The sequence below is a fragment of the Arachis ipaensis genome, chromosome B1 (genome assembly GCF_059453495.1).
Source record: "Arachis ipaensis isolate K30076 ecotype BB chromosome B1, ASM5945349v1, whole genome shotgun sequence".
Lineage (NCBI taxonomy): Eukaryota > Viridiplantae > Streptophyta > Magnoliopsida > Fabales > Fabaceae > Arachis > Arachis ipaensis.
The window spans coordinates 11762272-11781895 of record NC_142436.1 but is presented as its reverse complement, the minus strand read 5'-3'; the positions used below and the strand labels follow the sequence as shown (position 1 = coordinate 11781895).

General features: G+C 35.5%; 1 protein-coding gene across 1 annotated transcript; it reads right to left on the bottom strand.

Moving 5' to 3' along the window:
* Positions 1 to 8505: 8505 nt before the first annotated feature.
* On the bottom strand, positions 8506 to 14553 carry LOC107646245 (uncharacterized). Its single transcript, XM_016350447.3, has 9 exons — positions 13888 to 14553; positions 13461 to 13506; positions 13178 to 13256; positions 13022 to 13067; positions 12833 to 12931; positions 11201 to 11269; positions 10772 to 11105; positions 10483 to 10628; positions 8506 to 10398 (listed from the first exon to the last, which is right to left on the bottom strand). Exons 1-9 carry the CDS (start codon positions 14302 to 14304, stop codon positions 9013 to 9015), a joined length of 2622 nt encoding a protein of 873 aa, XP_016205933.2. The 5' UTR covers positions 14305 to 14553; the 3' UTR covers positions 8506 to 9012.
* Positions 14554 to 19624: the final 5071 nt, after the last annotated feature.

The following is a 19624-nucleotide window of genomic DNA, read 5'->3' as shown; positions in this document are numbered from 1 at the left end:
TCTGCTTCTATCTCCTCCCAAAACGGCAGAAGCTCCTTGCTTTCTTCTCTGTTAAAGAGCCACCACAGCCTTTCCTTTTGGTATTGCAGAAGCTTTGTCCTTACAATGCTCTCAGGAGGCTCCAGCGATTGAAGAACGAGGCTTTTGGCAGCCAAGTTGTGGGCGAGACTCCTGAAAATGAGGTCGACAGCCTTAAATTTCTTAAGGGCTGAGATGGCGGCAATGACCTCTAGGTAGAAGAGGAAAGGGTGTTGGTCAGGGTCAAATTAGAGTTTGGGTACTTTTGTTACACCGAATCCATCTTTCATGAATACAACATTAATTTTCTTATTTGATAGGTACTTTTATTAGTATTCATAAAATTCATGAATACAAATAGTTGTTTTTTCTATCCAAATTTTAAAAGATTAGAAACTAATATACGTATTTTGTTAAAAATTAAACCATCTAATATTCTAAAAAGACATATATCAATTTGTCAAAAAATTGTTAAAAAATAAAAATTATCTTACATACAAAATTTATTAGGGATAATTTTTTTAATTAATAATTTAATTATATTAAATATATATTAAAATTAATCACCAATATAAAATACACATTCAGATATACTTAAAAATAAATAAAACACGGTGAGGCAGCCGATAATGTCGGTGGAAGAGATAAGGGGGAGAGCGGGGGAGGAATTGCATCAAGGAAAAAGGAGGATCATATTTTGGGAGGGGTTTCTAAGCCTTTGAAGGTTTCTTTCAGGGACAAAGTTGTGGGTTCCAAGATTGCTAAAGCTTTTTCACTTGTTGAAACTTTATCAGGAGATAACATTGCGGTAGTTTCTGGGAAGCAAGGATATCTCTTGCCACCGAGTGTCACATTTACCTAAGAAGCTAAGAATTGCTTGGCAGAACCTTATAAGGATGCTATAGTGATTAAGGTGCTAGGTAAACATTATAGCTACACTGCATTGTCTCATAAACTCCGAACGGTATGGAGGATTAAGGGAGATTTTGATTTATTGGACGTGGGATTTGACTACTTTCTTGTGAAGTTTGATTTGGCTGATGAGCGAGAAAAGATTCTCTTAGGAGGTCCATGGATGATCGAGGGATATTATGTGGCTATGAAGCCTTGGGATCAAGAGTTTAGATCAAGTGAAAACTGTTTTTGAGCAACTTTAGTGTGGATTAGAATTTCTGGATTACCAATTTGGTGCTACCAAGAAGATGCAATGCTCCGTGTTGCGGCTGCAGTTGGCATTTCCGTTAAGGTTGATTTGGCAACAAAATTAGCTGAAAGAGAATGATATGCTCGAGCCTGTGTTCAGATAGATTTAGGATTGCCAGTGACTAAGAAGATTCTTGTTGAAGATGTTGAATATGAGGTTGAATATGAAAGTCTTCACATTTTTTGTGGCTCCTGCCTCAATTTTAGTCATGATATGAAAGTGTGCAAGACTGACAGCAATGCAGGAGGAGGAACTAATGCCAAGGTGATCAGCGATGTAGCAAAGCAGCCAGAAAGCTCAAATTCAAAAAATCCAGTACATGTGAAAAAGGCAAGTTTTCATTTTGGCAAGAATCTTAGAGATGAGACTGTAAATGTTACTGTCCCGGATTTGGTGGAGAGTGATTTGCATGCTGTTCATGTAGACCATGCACAACATGAGGATTTAGAAGGTTGGACTCAAGTGATTAGGAAAGGAAAGTACAAAATGGGTCAAAAGCCTTCTCCTAGCACCCATCAGGTCCAACCAAAAGCAAAGAAGACTCCTAACAAGGCTACCAATACTTGGACAAGGCCTAATCACCAACGTACAACACATGCTACTGGATCCAAAGTAAAATTAAGCAGGGGCATCAATATTGGAAAATCGGTTAGTGTGGCTTCTTCGGGGACCTGGCACAATGTTCATCATCAGCAGCAAGGTGAGACAACAAATGGCACTATGCGAAAGCGTCCTCGCCCAAACTCTTTGCAGAATTCACCAGTAGATAAGGATGGAGCATCGACGGCGGGTATGGTGCAAGTTTCGACGGAGAAAATTGGGCTGCAACTTAAGAGTCCATTAAAGGCAGGATCGTCGAAGACAGGGACATCATGTTGAGTCTCGCGTTTGTTATTGGAGCTCCCTTTTTGCTGTTTTTATGGATAGTTTCAATATCATAGCCTGGAATGTGAGGGGTGCGTCTAACAAGATGGCCCGTGTGTATTGCAAAAATTTGGTGAGAATATATAAACCATCTTTCTTCTTTCTCTTTGAGACTCATACCATGTTTAATAATTTGAAGAATTTTTGGGATAAGTTGAGTTTTCGTTGTGTTGGTATTAAGGAAGCAGTAGGACAATGGGGTGGCATTTGGTTTCTATCTTCTATTGCTAATGCTTCTTGTGTGGTTATTGATCAAATTGACCAATGTATCATAGTGAAAGTGAGTGTGGGTAACTTAGTTTGGCTTTTTAGTGCAGTATATGAGAGTCCTCAATTCGAAAAAAGATGTATGCTTTGGGATCATTTGCGTTCTATTAATTCAGGCCATAATAGACCATGGATGGCCGTTGGTGATTTTAATGAGAGTACAGGTGCTTATTTTTCTTCTCACAGAGCTAGTCTATTAGCTACTACTCTAGATGACTGTGAGCTCTTTGATCTTAAAGTGACTGGTAGGAGATATACTTGGTATAGAGCAGTTCAGGCTGGCAGGGACTTGGCTAAAAGGTTGGATAGAGCTCTAGTTAATGAGGCGTGGATGACAATGTTTCCTGAGGGTTATTATGAAATTCTTAGCAGGCTTCATTCTGATCATTGTCTTATTTTAGTTCGTTGTCATGGTAGCCCCAGAGTGAAAGGTTCTCGTCCTTTTAGGTTCCAAGCTGCGTGGGCAACACATCCTTCTTATAAACATGTTATTAGTAAGGCTTGGAATCAAGAGTTTGGAGGCGTTACTGAAAGGCTTAAGATGGTTCAACAGGCTTCTTTGGACTTCAACTCAAAGTTTTTTGAAATATTTTTGTGCGAAAAAATAAGCTGGAATATCAGATTGATCAGATTCAACGGCGTTTGGAGGTTACTGATGTGTTATCTCTGAGAATTAAAGAAGTTGAACTGAGGGAAGATTACAATAGGCTTTTATTGCAAGAGAAACTTTTTTGGTACCAGAAATCTAGAGAGCAGTGGGTCAAGTATGGGATAGAAACACTAAATTCTTTCATCTTCAGACTTTGGTGCGTAGAAATCATAATAGAGTACATGGATTATATGTTAGAGATGGGTCTTGGTCTACTGATCCAGATATTCTCCAGGAAGAAGCCCTCTCTTTTTACAAGAATCTCTTTGGTACAATGGAAGAGGTTGAGGTTGATTGTTTAGGGGATGTTCCGATGCCCACTCTAAGCACTGAGGCTTGTGCTAGGTTAATTGAACCTGTCTCTTTTGCGGAAGTCAAGTCAGCAGTATTCAGTATGAGCCCTTTTAAGGCTCCTGGTCCAGATGGCTTTCAAGCTTATTTTTTTAAAGAATATTGGGAGATAGTAGGCACTGAGATTTGGAATATTGTCCGGAGCGCTTTTTTGGGAGAGTTCTTAAATCCTAGCATCATGGAAACTCTGATTGTGCTTATTCCTAAAATTGATAACCCTACCTTTATGAAGGATTTCAGGCCTATTAGCTTGTGTAATGTTGTTTATAAAATTATCACCAAAGTATTGACTAACCGACTTCGGCCTTTTCTTCCAGATATTGTTAGTCCTTTACAAGGAGGTTTTATTCCGGGTCGTGGTGCTCCTGATAATATTATTATGGCCCAAGAAATTCTGAATTTCATGAAGCACACAAAATCCAAGAAAGGTACTCTTGCTTTTAAAATTGATCTTGAAAAAGCTTATGATAGGGTGGATTTGAGGTTTTTGGAGAGTACTCTCATTGCTTTTGGTTTTTCTATCATCACTGTTAATTTGATTATGACTTGTGTCCGTGCATCATCTCTTTCTATTATGTGGAATGGGAATAGATTGGATAGTTTTGCTCCTAGAAGGGGGCTTAGACAGGGCAATCCAATGTCTCCTTACTTATTTGTGCTTTGTATGGAAAGACTTGCTTGCTATATATCTCATAAGGTGGTCGAGGGTGTGTGGAAACCAGTTTCTGTCACTAGGGGTGGCCCAAAATTTTCTCATTTGATGTTTGCAGATGATCTCTTACTCTTCTGTCAGGCTACAAAGAGTCGGGTCCAAATGGTCATGCATTCTCTTAACATTTTTTGCAAGGCATCTGGCATGAAAGTGAATCTTGAAAAGTCTAAAGCTTTTTGTTCTAAAAATGTGACTGCTCATAGAAGAGATATTTTTACTAGTGTTTCTTCAATACGTTTTGCTTTGGACTTAGGAAGATATCTTGGAGTTAACCTTAATCATTCCCGTACCAGTAGGGATTCTTTTCATTCGGTGATTGAAAAGGTGAGGGGAAGATTAGCTAATTGGAAAGGAAGGCTTCTAAATAAAGCAGGGAGACTTTGCCTGATCAATTCTGTTGCAGCATCCATTCCTGTCTATCATATGCAGGTATCTTTTTTTTCAAATTGGGTTTGCGATAAATTATCTTCTATGATGAGACAGTTCCTTTGGAAGGGTCAAGTTGATGGTAGAGGTCTTTCTCTTGTTAATTGGAGGACCGTGATCACTCCAAAAAAATTTGGTGGCTTAGGTGTTAGAGATCCAGCATGTGTTAATATATCTTTACTTGGTAAATTGGTGTGGCAACTTTTTTATTGTCAGGACAAGCCTTGGGTTGCTCTATTGAGGGCGAAGTATCTAAGGAATGAGGGAGTTTTAGATGGCCCTGTCCCTTGCAATGCTTCTCATGTTTGGAAGAGTATCTCAAAGGCTTTTGGTGCTCTTAAGGATGCCTTCTCTTGGTGCGTTGGGTCACTTGATCAATCTTTTTGGTTTGACAATTGGAGTATTGAGGGCCCAATTGCTCAAGATGTCCCTTTTGTACATATATCTGACTCTGATTTAACTATTAGAGACGTTTGGAAAGATGGTCAATGGAATCTCCATGATATTTTCTCTATCATTCCAGAAGATGTCAAACATCGTTTGAATGCTTATAATCCGGATTTGAATGCTGGAGAGAGTTCGGGTTGGTCGTGGAGTGTGGCATCTTCTAGACTCTACTCAGCTAGGAGTGGGTACAGTTGGCTAGCCAAAAGAAAGTTTGACTGGAATGAGCATGATAATTGGTTGCGGGTATAGCGACTGCATATTCCTGAGAAGTACAAGTTCTTGATTTGGCTCAGTCTTCATAATGCTATTCCTACGGCAGAGTTTCGTTTGGGTCGTGGTTTAGCTTTATCTAGCACCTGTCATCGGTGTCAGAATGGTTCTAAATCCATTCTTCATTGTCTTCGGGAGTGCCCTAGTGCCAAGGAGGTCTGGAACATTTTAGGCCTGTATTCAGATAACTCGAATTTACATGATTGGCTCTACAGATGTGCAAGGAGTGGAGATGTTTTTCTTTTCTTTTCGACCATCTGGTGGATTTGGAGAAGCAGGAATCATGACTTATTTAATATAGATGATTCATGGAGTGCTAGTAAAGTGGTGAGTTTGATTCGTAGTTCAGTAAGGGAGTTTCACACTATTTTTGCTATGCATCAATCTCTATCTCCTCCTTCACTTTGTTTGCATTGGGTTCCACCTCCAGTTCATTCTGTTAAATTGAATTGTGATGCTAGTTAGTTTGCTCCTTCTTGCTATGCTGGTTTTGGTTGTATCATTCGCAATCCTGATGGATGTTGGTTGAAAGGTTGCACTGAGAAAGTCGAAGTGTGCAGTGTTCTTTTTGCTGAATTGTATGCAATTTGGAGAGGTTTACTTCTTGCTTGGGAGAGTGGATTTCGTGAGGTTATTTGTGAAACAGACTATTTAGAAGCTCTTTTCTTGGTAAACCAAAGAATGCTTGGTAAGGATATTCCGGAATGGGATTTGGCAAAGCATATATAGGAGGTTATGAATTGGAATTGGAGAGTCTCTATTCTTTTAATTCAGAGGACTGCAAATAGTGTTGCAGATTGTATGGCTAAAGCAGCTGCTTCTGTCGCGGACATTCACTCGAATTGGAACTAACCATGGAGTGAGTTTCAACATCTAATAGATTTAGATGACTCTAGCCAATTAATTTGGTTTTGTCTCTTTTTTTTTTCTTTCTTTTCTATTTAGTCACCAAAAAAAATAAATAAATAAATAAAACTACATGTATTTATCCACGTGTGCACCTAAAATTTTTGTTTGTGACAACCATGGTAGATTGCTAGTAGGAAAATTGGGAATAACTTGGAGATCTTTGTTGTCTTAACTCTTAACAGGCTAACACCTGTCAACTTAAAACGCTCACAAACCTGCCTAACTGTTTTATACTTTTATGAATTCATGCTTCATTTACCAAAGCGTCTAACGAATCACCGAGTATTTCGTTATTATAGCATAAGCATTCCGTGCCTCCCAATTCACACACATTTCAGCAAAACAACAACATCTTTTTCTAAACAGAATTCACCATGTATTGTTGTTCCGATAATCGCTTACGTTGGGCTTCACCAATAAAATCATCTTGAGCGGGGAATGTGATTAAGAAGAAACAATAAAGGTGGGGAAAAAATCAAGAGCCTTGTCCAATCTTGAAGCATGAAAGAAGCCCTCACAGCATTGTCATGGACAAACATATTCTGTTGCTACGTGAAATCCTCAGCGCCCAAAGAGTTGATACAGATTTGTAATGGCGATGTTTGCTATCTGGCCGAACGGAGGAGCAAGAAGAATCGCAAGAGGGGGAAAAAGGCTAAATCAAAAAGAAAAGTCAAGAAAGGCCTTAATAATAAAAAAATTCGCAATGATTAATATTTAGACAACCATGTGGGTGTGCTTCGGCAGCTAATAATCACTTGTTTCATTAATCAAGTGGTTGGGAATTTAAATTTTACATTAAATTCTGTCATCTGTTTGCTTCTTAATGGATAACTCGCGATGAAGAAATTAATTGCTACATTTGGCAGTGGATAATCTGTCAACTCGAGCCCTGTCCATTTTCACAAAAGACAATGCGAACTCTAACAAAAAAAAAAGGGACTATTTCAGACTTGCAATGCGAACTCTCAAAAAAACAAAGGGACCACTTCGGACTTGTTCCCGTGAGACAACGCCCTTCTGTCAGTTCCACCCTCATCAGATAATGGAACTGGCTTAGCTATCATGTTAACTTCTACCATGTTGAACTAGCAGACCTTAACCACTTGATCCCTGTCTATTTCAAAAATGGATATGTATATTTGTGTAAATTCAGAGCTGGGAAAAGGTGCCATCTGAAACTTGCTATGGTGTATTTGTTTGGATTTTCAGATTTGTTGGTGCAGTGGATTCACATGTAGTATCCGCTATTAGTAGTAAGCAAAGACAGTGGGGAGTGGAGACAAAGTTGTTTGGGTGCATGGTGCACCATAGTTCAGTCCTTAGATCCAGGTATGTGTAAGGATAATGATACTAAAACTTTTAGTGCCAACATGAATACCACGTTCTAAGTTTCTAACCATTCATCTTGGAAGAGAAATTGAGAATCAAGTTTATAGGCTCTACAATACAATATCAATGATTAACATTATAGTGTCCATATCTGACCCACTAAATTAAACTATATAACTTATTACTATGTTTCGGCTTCCTATGCTGCCTTTTTTTTTTTTTTCATCATATTAATCCCTAATTACGCCTCCTTTGCTAAAGCACCTATGATAGAAAACGTTGGGGATTAAGCTAAACTCAAGTGAACTGGCCCATTGTGGTAATGTATGGGTTGAAGGGTAGACTAGAGAGGTTACTCTAAAGCCTTGATAAATATAAGATTTCTTTGCTTGTTTTTGATACATCGATGAACATATTTTGTGGATATATTTAAATGTCGATTCATCTTGCACATTTATTATTATAAAATAGTTTAGACAAAAAAATTGTCAAGTATTTTAATAGATACTAAAATGGAGACTACAAAAAATATATTCAAATGTCGTCTTGTATTTTGTATTGTCTACAATAGTTGCCATATTGAATAGTTGGGATGGGATGTATTATACTTACGGATGTATGAGTTTTGAAATTTGTCACATGCTGGAGTGTCTTTTTTCAAGTTGTATTTTGTTGTCGATACTTGCTCCTTACCTTCTTGGTGAGTGGAGCCATGTTGTTTTGAACTAAAAGAGGGGGAAAAAACAAGACAAAACAAAACATAGATTCCCAAATAAATTCTTATCTTCCCGCTGAACACTGTCACAACAACTAGCAAGTGGATCCCATGACTAATTTCGTACTTTCGTCCGAGTAGGAATAAAAACACAGTTAAATTTGTCTTTGTAAAGTGCAAACTTATATATGGAGTAAAAAATGGTTAACTTCACAGAAGATGAAAAATTTTGGAAAAAGAAATACAGACGACATGTCAATAAGACGCGCATTTAACCAGAATTTGTTCAAAGAAGCGACCCTATCAAGTTAGATAAGGAAAATGAAGCAAGCTGTTTCGCCTAAATAACATGTAAATTTAATTGTACAAAATAATAGAGAAGCTAAGAACTTGACCTAACACCAATTCAGATACATTATACATAAGCAATCATTAAATGAACTAATATCTACGCAACTGGATCTCATGTGTAAACAATGTACAAAGGCAACAATGGGATTCTTTTGGCTGCTTCAGTAATCAATTACCAGCAGATTTTCTTCTGTGGCTTCAACACAGAAAGTCGGTCATTAAGAGAGTAACTCCTTTAAGTTAATTAATACACCACGAGCCTTCCAAACTTGCAAGCACATTTTTGAATCAGCATTACCATGCACCAAATCATAACCAAGGTAGACTTTGGCTCACATTTATGCAAGCTTCTGGGGATGAAAATTCAACATCCGATGATGGGACTGAGTTCAGATCAGTCAAATTCCTGCCAAAACACCAAAGACAGCAATGCCACATCATAGCTGCAAAGCTAGGTCTGGTTGCTGCGAGTCAATGACCCCTGAAGACTGCTTCGCAGGTGATCCCGGAGATTGGAAGCCAATATTCAAGTCAGGAGGAAGTGTTTCCTGTTTTTGTCTTGGTTGGCTAGGAGGGCTTGGACCTCTCCAATGGGACTGCATTTGAAATCTAGATAGATCAGCTGATGCTAACTGAGGGATAACCATAGGTCTGTTTGGAAACGGTGAAATAGCAGCTTGCGGTACAAATGCCTGGAATGGAAAATTGTTCTTGTCAGATTGGAAAGGTGCTGCTCCAGGAGGAAAGTTCCCCCGAATTTGGGACATATGCTGATGCAGCTCTCTTGTCGGATTGTACAATGAATATGCAGATATCTGACTTTTGGGTGAGCTCGAATTGTCTGGTACTTGTTTAAACCCTCCTGCCCCTACAGACATCCATGCCCGAGCGGCTGCTGCTGCTGCTGAAGCATTGGCCGAGTCATCTCTCTGTACAGATCGATCTGATGGTGTCACTGGCGGAGTATTACCTGGGGAATGATTAGAAACCTGCTGTTTTTGAGTCCTTTCGGCAAACATTCTCATTAACTGAACTGGGTCACTGACACTCTGCTCCTTGCCATGGACAAGAGGAGGTGCTCTCCCTGCTTGGTTTGATGTACTTTCAGATGATGGATAAGTCACCTGTCTATTCGAATTAGGATTCATTACTTTTCCATTTGGCAATTCTCCACTAACCACTCCATTAGTATCTGGCTGCTTGAATGATACAGATGGAATGGTATTCATGTTCCTTGATACCATTTCTCTGGGCTTAGACAAAGTTGGAGAAGCGTTACTTGGAAACTTTGCAACTGAACTGGAATTATTTTCATTCATTGAAGGTGCAGAGTTCAACTCCACTTGTTTCAAAAACTGATTCTCAGACTTACCAAAATTCCTGGATGGAACATTCTTCTGCTGATTATTGAGGTCAACAGGAGCATTGGGTCTTATTCCACCAGAACCAAACAATGAGGGTTTTCCCTCTGATGCAAGCCCATTGGGAGGACAAATTGGAATCTGCTTACCCTGAAAAACTTGCCGATCACCATGATGCTCAATAGTGGGTTCCACATTTCTACAATTTTTGTCACCTTTTATAGATGCACTACTACAATGCAACCTCGTAACCAAACTATCATCCTTTTGCATACGATTGCCAAACATTAATACTGGGGTTGGAAGAGGTTCATACTCTCCAACCCAACCACGACCAAATTTACATCCAGCTGGCAGCGCCTGCTGAATCTTATGGGAAGCAACTTTCCAAGCAACAGGTCCTAGACTTGCACTAAATCGAGCCAAACTCCTAGCATAGGAATACTCCGCATGAAGTCCAACCTAAATCCAAAAAGAGAAGAATGATATGAAAAAGATGAGTTGAAATTAATTCAAAAATTTGAAATCAGAACTATGGATACTTACAGTAACCAGATGCTTAGGTTCACTCTCAAAAGTCATAAATATTGAATCTGATCGTGTAATTGGTTGATTTGCCATATTATAAGATGCACGGCGATCTTCATCAAGAGCTAATGACCTCCTTCCCATCTTGGAGAGAAGACCTCGCCCTGAAAAAATTAGAGGAATCGAATGAAGCAAAAGAAGATGACGTTGTGATTATTATACTTTTCCGACGATGCATAGAAGTGAAGAATGAAGCCCTATCGTATAAGGACAGACAGTCAAGAACGCAATCCCTTGTTTGAGATACCTGGCAAAATATCTTCAGCTTTCTCTTGAGTTGCATCAATCATGAAAGCATTTGCCTCCAGAATGCCATCAATTAGTCCAGGTCTCTCACAGCTACCGCCTTGCATTGGAAAAGAAGTTGGCTGTACATCATTAATGGTAGCAAGAGTTGCCCCTGAGGAAAAATCAGAGCCAATGGGTTCCTGTGAGGCTCGACCCAGTGGCTTCTTTCCTTGTTTTTTAACCAAAGAAATAGCCCTTGTTTTCTGTTCTAGTTTCAGTTCAGCCTGGGAGCGTTCAAAGTCTATCCTTAACTTCTCGAACTTTTTCCGCCCTTGTTCCTGTATTGATCGTGCCTGCAAAACAGATACAGGTCCAAAAGTAAATACACAAAAATGATAAGCGATGCCACATGTTGGTAGGAAAAACAGGGTATGTATTGAGCCATTACCTGTTTGTGGTAAATAGTCTCTGGTGCATTGTATTGCATTGCATTTGAGCAGATTAAAAATACATCACTCTGCATCCAACAATTTCATTCGCAGATCAGTGAAGTTACACTATTTTTTTGTTGTCTTGCAATTTTTTACTCAATCAGGAAATAAAATTCAAGCAACAGAGGGATCTCTTAGTAGAAAAGTAAGTTCATTATCATGTTTCTTGAATATAATGGATATTGCATAACAATTATAATTGATTATGAAAATTCTACAAATTCTATAGCAATGAAAATCCATGTTAGTCAAAGTTAAAAACAAAGTACGAACATAAATGTGCACCCATGACTGTGTGTAGTAAACATCATGTGACTAGAGATCATTGGATAATAACATCAATCAAATTATAGTCCATGGAACATAAACTGTTTTATCTAGCAAATTTTAAATGGAGATTTTTGTAAGCTAACTAAAGATTTGAGGCCAAGAAGTGCATAATATGGTTGGTATACCATTGCCGTAAAGAAGATGCTCTGCTGTCCTAGTAAATAAAGCTTTTGAAACTAAGATCTAGGCTATCATATCATGCTGAAACTGTTGCACGAAAATAAATAAACAAAAATAAAAATAAAAAATAGAGTGGCATCCATGAAAAGATGGAAGCCAGACACAAAAACCATAAGCTAAAAACTGCGGGCTTTTCTTACTAGGTGAGTTTAGCCATACAAATTAATGACCCTTGCCTGTATAATAAATAGGTAAAATGACATCACTTATCATACTATGGGGATACAATATTTTAGCGTTAAAGTCGCTAAACAAAAATCTCCAATTTCACCACCAGGTTACGATATCAAAATTTGATGCCAAACAAATTAACTGCTGAACAGAATCAAACAAATACAAAAAGATTTTTTCCTCCTTCTAGGTCAACATAAAAGTACATCCTACGTAATTTTATAATCCCCAAATCAGAAACACACATATGTTGAGGCAAAAACCACAACTATATAATACAAGAAACCTCGTGATGTATCACATATTCCCCATCTTAGATATACACACAACTTCTAACTTTAGGCCATTTTGAGCATGTATTAGTCAGAAGATTCTCCATCCGATGAAGATGGCATGATGCATCAAAAAAGAAGAAAATAAAATAGCACAACACATTGAACATCTTCAATATCAATAATAACATAATATTGCAATGGCTGCCGGTAATTAATACTGCAGAAACTTATTACATATTACATATTGGAACATAAAAATCTGCTCATCTTTCCGACATGCATGCAAACCTTGACTACCAGTTCAATAAATTGACAAATAAGCCATTCTAAAGGGTTTGCATTCTAATTTCAAAGAATTAATATTTTTTTACTGACATTTGCTGACAAACTCAATCTTACAGAATCCACCAAATGAAAAGACGGGGGAGAGTGTAACAAAAAAAAAAAAAGAAGAAGAAAACTAGAGAGAAAGCAGTGCCTTAAATAATTCAATCTCAACTCCCAATTCCAGGAATTGTAAGCAGGCTCAAGATCACATCCCAAATTGCAAAATAATAAAAACCTCAAACAAAAGACAAAAACTCCTCCAAATACAATTCATAAACAATCAAGAAAACTTTGTTTTTAACGTACCTCAAATTGCTCCAAAGTGGGATAGGATCCATTTGCCAACTTCTTCCTGACCGTGGCAAAGTCCATGGGATGCTCAATTACATCGTGATAATCGGGAAGCTGCATGTCAAAATAGAATTTGAGCTTCCAATTCAGCAGGTGTCTTCCAATAGCAAGATTACCAATTCAAAGGAAGAAAATTTCACACACCTCTTCTGGATCAACTGGTTCTGCGAACACACCGTAAGTGTCCTTCCTGCCATCATACAGACCCAAAATGAAGGATCACTACGCAGTCATATGATAAACCAAAACGAGAGAGAGAGAGAGAGAGAGAGAGAGAGAGAGAGAACTGAGAACCCATACTTTTGAAGCTTGTCAAGGATCAATTCCAGAGTCCTCTTATCCGGCAGTGGAATCCCAGAAGGAGGATTCGTTGGAGTTCCTAACACCAATGACCGAAAAACAAGGCAAAATAAGAGGGGGAGAAAAATCAAAGGACTAGACAGAAACAGAACCATGTGTATTGTATCCTTTTCAGTGCCCAAATCTAATCACCCTTATAAACAAGAAAAAGAGAGAATTAACAAGTGCACCCCCAACAACAACCCCAACCACAACCACAATACCCAATTGAAATCACACAAACCTGAAGCACAGTGGAGCCCTTTCAAATCCACTTTTCTGCCTTTTACCTGTCATCATAACAAAGAAACACAGACACCGAACACAATTAATAACTCCATTCAAAGGACCAAAAGACATACACTGCTTTCTCAAGACAGAGACAGACATAACTTATATATATTTAGAGAGAGAGAGAGAGAGAGAGAGAGAGAGAGAGAGAGAAATCAGGTGTTGTGGATGGTAGTTTTGACAGTTGACTTGTAAGTTTCTCTCTCTCTCCCCTTAATCCCGACACAGACAGAGAAACCTATAGAGAGAGAGAGAGAGAGAGAGAGAGAGAATTGATTATTTATAGCTAGCTACACGCTGAGTTGAGTGAGTTCTCAGTGCAACTGTGGAATTTTTTGCATATTTCGTTTTCCATTTCAACTTTGACTCACATCACTCACCATTTCTTCTTCGTCTTCTGCGTCCTCGTTCTCTTCTCCTCCTTCAATTTCGTCAACGTCTCCTCCTTCTTCATCTTCTTCAAGCGCGTGTTCAGCACGCGAATCGGCACGCGCATCCTCTTCTTCTTCTGCGTCATCTTCACCTTCCCCTCGAGCTGCTGCTGCTTCTTCTTCTTCTTCCTCGTCGTCACTGTTGAGCTTGTCAACGAGTTTCAGCTTCTTCTTCTCGCGCCTCCTCTCGTCCTCATCCTCGTCAAGGTAATCGTCATCGTAGTCAATGATGTTGTACCTCACATTCCGGCGCCGGAGACTTCGCCGGATATCGGATTTCTCCGCCGCTTGAGACTCTCCGGAGCGTCGTGCCAGATCCGCCTTCGATGGCCTTCCCTTCTTCTTCCTCCTCCCGATCTGACCCATCAGACCAATTTCTCTCTCTTGTTTCTCTCTCTAGAAGGTGCTGCTTTCTCCCTCTTGCTTTGCTTCGTCGTCTTCCATTTCCTTTGCTCTTTCTTCGCGGAGGCACAGGTTTGGCGTCTTTAGAGAGGCTCGGGTGCGGTATTGTTAGGGTCCGAACCTGGGTGCCGAGGGCACGAACCTAAGGCTCGGATCAGTGGGGGCAATACTAATAAGTAATAAGTGAATGATGAAGGATTTCCTTTTTATTGTTGTATCGGAGTCTGTATATAAAACGGCGCTTTCTGCTGCCCGTTGCCCGGGAGGGCTTGCGTGTCCCTTCTTCTGCCCGCAACTTCCATCATTTTCATTTATTTTTTTCCGTTAGTAGTACAAAAATAATTGAATTCAAAAAATAATTAAATATATAAAATATAATACTGCAATAAGATTTAAATTGTCGCTCATTATTTTTTCTAGGTCTCAGGAGTGTATGTTAGGTTAAAAAATTTGGATATAGAAATAGAATGAGTGTTATATTTTAATATGATAATTTTTAGTATTTTTTAAAATTATAAGAGGTATACAAATCGGATCTTTCGATTTGTGTTTAAAAAATTTTAAAAGTTTAGAGTACACAAATTGAACCCAACGATTTGTGTTGAAAAAATTAAAAAATTTTAAAGTACACAAATTGGAGTACTCCAAATTTTTTTTATTTTTCAACACAAATCAGACGGTTCGAGTACAGAAATCGGAACGTAAAAATCCAAAATCTAATTTGTACTCCGTACGTTAAATCATCCCACATTTTAAAAAAAATATCACAGTAGATTACAATTTAAAAAAACACCATTGTTAATCTAATATTAAAAATAAAAAATTATGTATATTACAAAAGGATGTGATAAAAAATGTTTTATATTGATGTGAATTGGTGATTTGGTGCCTCTATTTTTTTTATATTGTTTAATTTTTTAACAAGGATTACAATTTGAATTGTTCGATTTATGTTTTTGAAAATGAAAAAATTAACATTGAAATCAAATACTATTATTTTGTTTTTAAAAATAAAAGATTTAAAATTTAAAATCAAATCATTTGATTTATAGTTAGATTTTTCTCTTTAAACAAATCAAATGGTTTGATTTGATTAATATCAACTTTAAAAAAATAATTTCATATAAAAAAGAAATACCTAAATTTCTAATAATAAAGTATTACACACATATTAATCTATATAAAAAAAATTAACCTTAAATTATAACCTTATTTGATTAAAAAATTTTGTAAAATCAGGTCACTTATCTAAAATCTTAATATATAGCAGAAGATTTTAAAAATTAAATTCAGATTATAACTACTATAATAGCATTTGTCATCTCTTTCATTGTTTTACGAAAATAAATAAACACATAACAATTGAGAGAATTTATTTTTGTTCATTATCTAATAACTCTTTTCTTAACTTTTATTTGTTTTAGGATTTAGCTGTATTAGTAATTATATTTTAATTTTCAAAATTTTTTAAAATTATGACTAAAATTTAATTTGAATCAATTTTTATTTGTTAACGTTTGAAATAAGTTTTTAAATTTATTTTTAATATTAAAAAAAAAGAAAATAAAAGACAAAAAAAAAACAAGAGAAAAAAGATTCAGTTTAGGCAACTCCCTGCCTTACTCAAAACGATTTTATGAAATTTTGGTCAAGGTGATATCCATTCAACTTAATCTTCCTCCCTTCTATCTCTCTTCTTTGTCAATAGGTCAACGATTATGTTACCCTCTTTCAACACAAGGCTAAATTGATATCAACAAACTGCACTGCAAACCCAAGACGTATTACCCATCAAAATCTCAACAGTAATGCATTATTTCATGATCTCATGAATTTGTAATGATTAATATCAACAAAAGAAAGAAACGAAATTCTATCATTGTGCCCTTGAGCCTTAGAAAGGCTAACAGAAGAGTATCCCAAACCATTCCAAAAAAAAATTCATTCTATCATACATCACATGAGTCTCCACAACAATAGAAAATGATGGGTGATATTTACGAATAATTTTTTTAAAATGTATACAAGACATCTTCTTAGATGCTCCTCTAACATTCCATGCTCGCTACTATCCTTAAAAAAATAAATAAATAGTAGTGAGAAGATAAATACCTGTATATGACTTAGAAGACTCTTACACCCCATTTGTATGATGTGTATGTCACGCAAAAATATAGATATAGTAGAATGTGTCTATTATTTAGTTTGTAAAACAGAAAAATAAGAAGAATATATTTACACATAAATATACATAAAATACATGTATTTTATGTTTCAATAATATGGTGAGACACGAATATTAAATGATGGACATAGATCTACATCATTTTTTTGGATTATTTTATTCTCATTCATTTTTTAAAAATTTCAAATATCTCTTCTTTTTGTTATAAACTCTAATCAGTAATAATCTCTTCTCCTGTGTTTCTGCAGTATCGAGTAATATCTTCTCCTTTGTTTCTCCAAATTCAAAACTTCTTTATTTATGTGTGCTTTGTGAAGCTCTTTATTATTTTATCACAGTCTTTTTCTTCCTCTATGCTAAAAAACTCAACTCAATGTTTGAAATCGTATTAATTCTCACCTTTGTTTGTATTATGTGTTTATATGTTGCGGTATTAGTTAATTTTTTTCTTTGAACACATATGGGTTGGATTTTTTTTTTCTCTCCATTCTAGGTGTGCATGACCTGAAACTAGTTTAGATTTCTTCTTCTCTTCTAATATATATTCATGTTTTATATATATATATATACTAATTATTAAAATAGTGTTTCATGAAGATTCTACTAACCCAATAATTATTTTAAAAATACAAAATAGTATTTATTTAGGTTGAGGTTAGTGGGATGTAAATTGAATTTTTTTTATAGGTTTATAGAAGTGTATTTGTCTTTCTATATAACATGCATATATTTGAAATATATATTCATATATGTACTAATTATTGTGGGATGTAAGTTGAATTTTTTTAACAGGTTTATAGAAGTGTATCTGTCTTTCTATATAACATGCATATATTTGAAATATATATTCATATATGTACTAATTATTGTGGGATGTAAGTTGAATTTTTTTTATAGGTTTATAGAAGTGTATCTATCTTTCTATATAACATGCATATATTTAAAATATATATTCATATATGTACTAATTATTGTGGGATGTAAATTGAATTTTTTTTATAGGTTTATAGAAGTGTATCTGTCTTTTTATATAACATGCATATATTTGAAATATATATTCATATATGTACTAATTATTGTGGGATGTAAGTTGAATTTTTTTTATAGGTTTATAGAAGTATATCTGTGTTTCTATATAACATGCATATATTTAAAATATATATTCATATATGTACTAATTATTGTAGGATGTAAGTTGAATTTTTTTTATAGGTTTATAGAAGTATATCTGTGTTTCTATATAACATGCATATATTTGAAATATATATTCATATATGTACTAATTATTGTGGGATGTAAGTTGAATTTTTTTTATAGGTTTATAGAAGTGTATCTGTCTTTCTATATAACATGCATATATTTAAAATATATATTCATATATGTACTAATTATTGTAGGATGTAAGTTAAATTTTTTATAAGTTTATAGAAGTGTATCTGTCTTTCTATATAACATGTATATATTTGAAATATATATTCATATATGTACTAATTATTGTTAGTAGAAATTGAATAAGTTAAATGATAATTATTTATAAAAATTGACATATTAATGTATAATTTTGGGTCTTGTTTTATTGTGATAGAAGTTAAAGTCAATTTTCTCTTAGAAAGTTATTACTTATCTGTTTGAAAGTATTATTTTCTTTTTTTTACTTAATAAAATTATATATTAAAACTCTTAATTATTTTTCAGATGATATTTTTGTTCATATATCTTTAATTAAATTTTATTAATGTCTTTTCTATTTTGTTCATGGCATCTAAGTTAGTTGGTTGGTTACTTAATTTTAAAATCTATTAATATGCTTTCACTTTGATTATGTGAGTATATGATTATGTAATGAGTGTTTCTCCTATTTTAGTTTAATTGAGTATTTCTCCTATTTGTACAAACTATTAGAGTATTTCATTTATATTTTTTCTTCAAACTTTCTCATACCGACAATTTTTTAAATTATTTTATTTTTATGCATTTACTTTTTTTAAGAAGTAATGATGGATTATTCTGAACAAATTAAGCTATGTGTTGAATATTACTGAATTATAAGAATGCAATTTGGCACTTTAATGTTACTTTTTTAGTTATTTTATATATGTATATTATAAATAGAAAGCAGGGTCACCCTTTGATTGGCTAAAAAGTGAACACATTACTATTAAGACGAGATACATTAGATAATATCATTACAGCGGATGGAAATAGAAATTACATATAGAAATTAAGAATAAGTTTGTATGCATTTGTAAATTTATATGAATTGCTACAAGTTCAAGGTGGATTAGACGAAGATGGTCATGTTGGCAAAAGCGAGCAAGTAGCTACTTTTTTAATCATATTAGCTCACCATACTAAAAATCACAGCGTACAAGTTAGGTTCTATACGACTGGTGAAACTATTACTAAGTATTTTCACAAGGTATTGTGTTCAATTTTGCGTGTCCAAGGTATTTTATTTGCAAAGGCAGATCCTGTACCGGAAGATTATGTAGATTCCAGATGAAAATAGTTCAAAGTAGATCATGCATGTAGCTCGAATTTTTATTGGTCAAGTTTACTCCGTGTGTAATTACTTTTTTTTTTTAACATTTGATAGGATTGTCTAGGAGCATTAGATGGAACTTACATATATGTAACAGTCGCGAAGAGTGATAAATTTAGATATCGGACGAAAAAATCTAGAATATCCACCAATGTCTTAGGGTTTGCAATCAGAACAAGAATTTCGTCTATGTCCTTAGCAGTTGGAAAGGATCGGCACCTGATTCAAAGATACTTAGGGATACAATTACTCGACGTAATGGCTTGAAAATACTTGTTGGTATGACTAAATTAATTTTTTGATAAGAGCATTAACTATTTATTATGAGAATTACAATTTATTTCTTATATTTTTTTTTCATCCTTTCGTTTTAGGGTCTTATTATTTAGTGGATGTTGGTGATGCGGATTTAGAAGACCACAAACTAACCAGTAAGTACATCGAGTCGTACCAAGTAATACCTCAGGTGAGTGAGGGTTGATCCTATAAGGATTGATGGACCAAGCAATAACGATTGAGTGATTCACTTAGTCAGGCAAGCATAAAGTAGTGTTTTG